At 46.2% G+C, this 5,334-nt stretch overlaps 1 protein-coding gene across 1 annotated transcript; it reads right to left on the reverse strand.

The window, feature by feature from the left end:
• Positions 1 to 535: 535 nt before the first annotated feature.
• On the reverse strand, positions 536 to 1,027 carry LOC123764651 (uncharacterized). Its single transcript, XM_045752624.2, has one exon. The coding sequence runs from the start codon at positions 1,025 to 1,027 to the stop codon at positions 536 to 538; it is 492 nt and encodes a 163-aa protein (XP_045608580.2).
• Between the last annotated feature and the right edge of the window lie 4,307 nt (positions 1,028 to 5,334).

Here is a 5,334-nt window from a genome sequence, read left to right on the forward strand (position 1 = left end):
TGAGAATGAAATCAATAATAACTGGAACGAATCTGTCAGCCAGGACCTCATTCTCTTATGGTATAAACATCTGCAGTGCGGCCAATTATGAGTGCGTGTCTGGCCTACGGTCACGCACGACAGGTTCAGCATCGTCAATATTCCTTCATAACATTGGGTATTTTGCTCATATCACTAATCTCGTTAAACCTTATCTTCTTCGTTAATCGCCGGCTATCCTCTCTCTCTTTAACTCCCACACTGCTCCCTTCCTTCATTTCTTTCTTTCTTTTCTTCCTTCCTTGCTTCCTTCCTTTCTTCATTTCTTCCTTCCTTTCTTCCTTCCTTCCTTTAATTCTTTCTCTCTTCCTTCTTTCCTTCCTTCCTTCCTTCATTCCTCTCACAGGGGCTCTCACAGGGGCTCTCACAGGTGCTCTCACAGGGGCTCTCACAGGTGCTCTCACAGGTGCTCTCACAGGGGCTCTCACAAGGGCTCTCACAGGGGCTCTCACAGGGGCTCTCACAGGGGCTCTCACAGGTACTCTCACAGTAGTTCTCACAGGGGGCTCTCACAGGTGCTCTCACAGGGGCTCTCACAGGGGCTCTCACAGGTGCTCTCACAGGGGCTCTCACAGGGGCTCTCACAGGGGCTCTCACAGGTGCTCTCGCAGGGGCTCTCACAGGTGCTCTCACAGGGGCTCTCACAGGGGCTCTCACAGCGGGTAATCCCAACGTTAACATTTCCTGACACAGGAAATAATGCTAAGAAATAATGACCGGCTGAAGGAGGATTGTCAGCCGTTTGCTTCCACTTAAAGGTTGTTGAGAGCCTTGACGATGGCGGCGCTGACGGCGGCGGCGCTGACGGTGGCAGCGTTGACAGCGGCGGCGCTGATGGCAACGGGGCTGACGGCGGCGGGGCTGACGGCGGCGGGGCTGACGGTGGCAAGGCTGACGGAGGAGACGTGGCAGGTTGGGTGGAGGGGGAGGCTGGCAAGTTATAGTTAGGTGGGTTGGTGGATGATGGTGTGCGGGAGGGCTCTGTCATGGCGGGTGGATGACCCAGGTGGATGATTGCGGACTGATGGATGATCCGGGTGGGATATGGTGGACTGGTGGATGACTGGATTGACAGTTCCACCTCCCGACAGACTCTCCTGTGAGGTGTCACTCATGAGTGACACCGTCTCCACTCTCCACTGGGGGAGTGCCAGTCAGACACCGTCACCCCTTACCCCTCGACACACTCTGGTGTCATCAACTCTGGCAGAGTACCTTGGGGGAGTGTCAGCCCCAATAGTCTCATAATACTGGCACAGTGACAACAATTCTGACAAGGTCCTTGACACTGCAGAAGCAACAAGACTCTACCAAAAGGCGGCACAGTTCCTGCACGCACCCAGACCCCCACCAAAGGTTGACCTGACCTAGCCAACACCACCCAAATACCAGACACACACAGCAGTGTGAACTGGACATGGCCGAAGTACTACATATCACTCACTCCTCCGAGTATTACCTGCCAATATTCACAGGAAATTAGGTGTTAAATATACACATGCAAAATATATCATTCGAAACAATAGATACAATTTGGATAAGTTTAGATTCAGGAAAGACCTGGATATATATTTATTTTGACTTTTAGGGTTGAAGATTTATTGAACAAACTACCTGATAACTTAACTGACATGGGCTCACTGGATTCTCCTAAGATCACACAAATACATAAAATATCATTTATACAGAATAAATGGTATAATTAGGAGCTGCCTCGTGTAAGCCAATGGGCCCCTTGAAGATTGTCTTTATATTCTTAAATGATAGACGCCAGCACTGGCCCAGTCACGTGAGTGTGTTGGCTTCATGGATAGTCACCTTCTCTCTTGAGGTTATCTTGAGATGATTTCGGGGCTTAGCGTCCCTGCGGCCCGGTCCTCAACCAGGCCTCCATTTTGTTACACATCCCCAGGAAGCAGCCTGTAGCAGCTAACTCCCAGGTACCTATTTACTGCTAGGTAACAGGCGCATTTACGTGAAAGAAACGTCGTTCACTTGTTTCCGCCTCCACCGGGGATCGAACCTGGAACATGAGGACTACGAACCCGAAGCGCTGTTCACTCAGCTGTCAGGCCCCTTACCTGGGTGTGTCGGTTCTAGGGACAGACACATGACAAGACTGAGAAGCTCCCTCTGTTTCCCCTACACTCCACGGTCGGACACCTGAAGGCTTCTGATATGTTTAAGAGGGACAGAGTGAGACGGAGTGGGACGGGCCCTCATTAGACACGCTGACGATGTAAGGGAACTGAGGGGCCCTCGTGCAGTGACTGGTTGACGGAGAGGAGGGTCCCGTCCAGTGACTGACGTAGGGTAAATTGGGTCCTTATCCAGGCGGCGCATGGGAGAGAATAATTGGTTATTCTTAATATTACTTTTGTCATTACTAGGACAACTACTAACGATCGTTAACAACAAATACACACCTGCTTAATTGTTAGATACAGAATAAATATTTTATGTTTTTGTACAAATTTATTGTTTTATACAGAACACATATGCTTATAATTAGATACATAATACATAATTCAAAGATTCGAAAGGCAAATGGTTTATTGGATAAAAGACTGATACGAATCTGAACTGTTGTATTCTTTATTTGAAAATAAAACACATTTTTAAAGTGTGAAACAATGCTCACCTGTGTTACTGTAGAATACAAAGAACATCTGCTGTATTGTATAACAAAATGTTCACCTGCCTTACTGTAGAATACAAAATACATCTGCAGTATAGTATGAAAAATGTACACCTGTCTTGCGGTAGAATAGAAAGCACACTTATTGTATTCATCTCAGGTGGAAGACAATAACGTAAAGTCAACAGAGAGCGAGGAAGCCTGAGGTTGATTCTTTATTATCTGATGAGGAAAAATAAGATGTCACAGGATGGTCAACAAACACAGCTGTCACAGGATGGTCAACAAACACAGCTGTCACAGGATGGTCAACAAACACAGCTGTCACAGGATGGTCAACAAACACAGCTGTCACAGGATGGTCAACAAACACAGCTGTCACAGGAAGGTCAAGAAACACAGCTGTCACAGGAAGGTCAACAAACACAGCTGTCACAGGAAGGTCAAGAAACACAGCTGTTACAGGAAGGTCAAGAAACACAGCTGTCACAGGAAGGTCAAGAAACACAGCTGTCACAGGATGGTCAACAAACACAGCTGTCACAGGAAGGTCAACAAACACAGCTGTTACAGGAAGGTCAAGAAACACAGCTGTCACAGGAAGGTCAAGAAACACAGCTGTCACAGGAAGGTCAACAAACACAGCTGTTACAGGAAGGTCAAGCAAACACAGCTGTCACAGGAAGGTCAACAAACACAGCTGTCACAGGAAGGTCAACAAACACAGCTGTCACAGGAAGGTCAACAAACACAGCTGTCACAGGAAGGTCAACAAACACAGCTGTTACAGAAAGATCAACAAACACAGCTGTCACAGGAAGGTCAACAAACACAGCTGTCACAGAAAGATCAACAAACACAGCTGTTACAGAAAGGTCAACAAACACAGCTGTTACAGAAAGGATCAACAAACACAGCTGTTACAGAAAGATCAACAAACACAGCTGTTGCAGGAAGGTCAACAAACAGCTGTTACCGGAAGGTCAACAAACACAGGTGTTAGAGGAAGTCAACAAACACAGGTGTTAGAGGAAGTCAACACGTAACCGGTCATATAAGATGCTTCAGGTATCACGGACATTCTGTTACGTACATAAATACATAAATCTCAAACACTTTGAAATGTGTCACGTATAATACATTCATATATGTCTCAGGTAATCCGAACACACAGACACACACCTGTCATGTAGGTACATACACACCCGGCTCAGATGTTGTGAGCACATGGTCGAGGTGTGAGCTCAGACTCAGTCTGTGCTCAGTCTGTGCTCAGTCTGTGCTCAGTCTGTGCTCAGTCTGTGCTCACGAGTCTCAAAAGGGTGTTTTTGAGAGTCCGGACGCCGGTGCCTCCCTGGCCAGATTGCCTGGAGGTTCCTTCAGTTGTAAACAACATTACCTTAACTTTCTTCCCGGCCTGAGAGCGGCGCAGAGTGAGTCCGAATGTTATGCGGACAGCGTTCGTGAGGCCGGAATACCTTAGCCGGTGGTGTGGCCGGAATACCTGAGCCGGTGGTGGGGCTGGAATACCTGAGCCGGTGGTGGGGCTGGAATACCTGAGCCGGTGGTGGAGCCGGAATACCTGAGCCGGTATTAAGTCTTCCTCATGAGGGTGAAAATGACGTCTTCTTCATTTTCCCACTTCAGATACATTTTACCTAATAAACATCCTACCTGGCCGGGTTTCAGTCTCTGTTCAAGGATTTACATTATCCGTGAGAGCGTGTATCAGTGTGTACTTGCGGGGTTCGAACCTCAGCTCCTGGACCTGCCTGTTTAATTTCAGTTAACTGGCGTAGTTGGGTATACCTCTTGCCCACTCTCTCTACACCATCAGGTTTATTTGACTCTCACAGTCTTGAACAAATCCACAAGGGCCGTGACGAGGATTCGAACCTGCGTCCGGGAGCATCCCAGACACTGCCTTAATCGACTGTGTGTGTCTCACAGTCTTTCTTGTTAGCTCAGGTCTCTCTGCTCTGGGACTAGTCAGGCGGGAGCTATATGGAAATTTTCAAGTTTCTTTATGGAGTATATAAATAAGATTTTCGTCGTTACTTTCTTGCTCCAGCTTGTTTCTTTATATTATATAACAGTCTATCTTGGGGAATGGTATCAAATGCATTTTAATAATCTTGGAAAATGATTTTTGTTACCATTTCCAGAAATTCAATTATATTTGAAAGCCATGAATTTCCTTCCCTAATCTGTGCTGTTTATTCTCTGAATTTTATTCCCTGTTGATAAAAATTCTGTTCTTAGGTTATTTCCTCACTGCCAGTATGGAGGTGGCTGATTATAATGTGGTGAGCAATAGGAACCCATCTGTCTGATGTGCGCTGATCTTTCAACAATTTGTTATTTATATATGAGTATGTAGAGAAACTACTTTGAAAAATTTAAGATTACTCAAACAATTTTATATTTTTAAAAGTAGTTTTTCCGTATACTTGGATCAATGTTTTTATGACCGGTGTTGCATATATGGGTATATAGTCTTTGAGTAAACAATAAAAATTAAGTGAGGGTAAACGGCGGGAGTAGGAATTGAATGCATGTTTTATTAAAACGTGGCACTTCGGCCAATCCCAACTGGCCTATGACACTCACATACCTCTTATGAGTCACGTTGTAAAGTTGGGTGAGGTTCGCCCCAA

Source organism: Procambarus clarkii, chromosome 48 (assembly GCF_040958095.1).
Source record: "Procambarus clarkii isolate CNS0578487 chromosome 48, FALCON_Pclarkii_2.0, whole genome shotgun sequence".
NCBI classification, from domain to species: domain Eukaryota; kingdom Metazoa; phylum Arthropoda; class Malacostraca; order Decapoda; family Cambaridae; genus Procambarus; species Procambarus clarkii.

What these genes read in the sequence shown, in the direction of transcription:
- LOC123764651 (XM_045752624.2), bottom strand. Translation starts at nt 1,027, where the DNA reads ATGACAGAGCCCTCCCGCACACCATCATCCACCAACCCACCTAACTAT.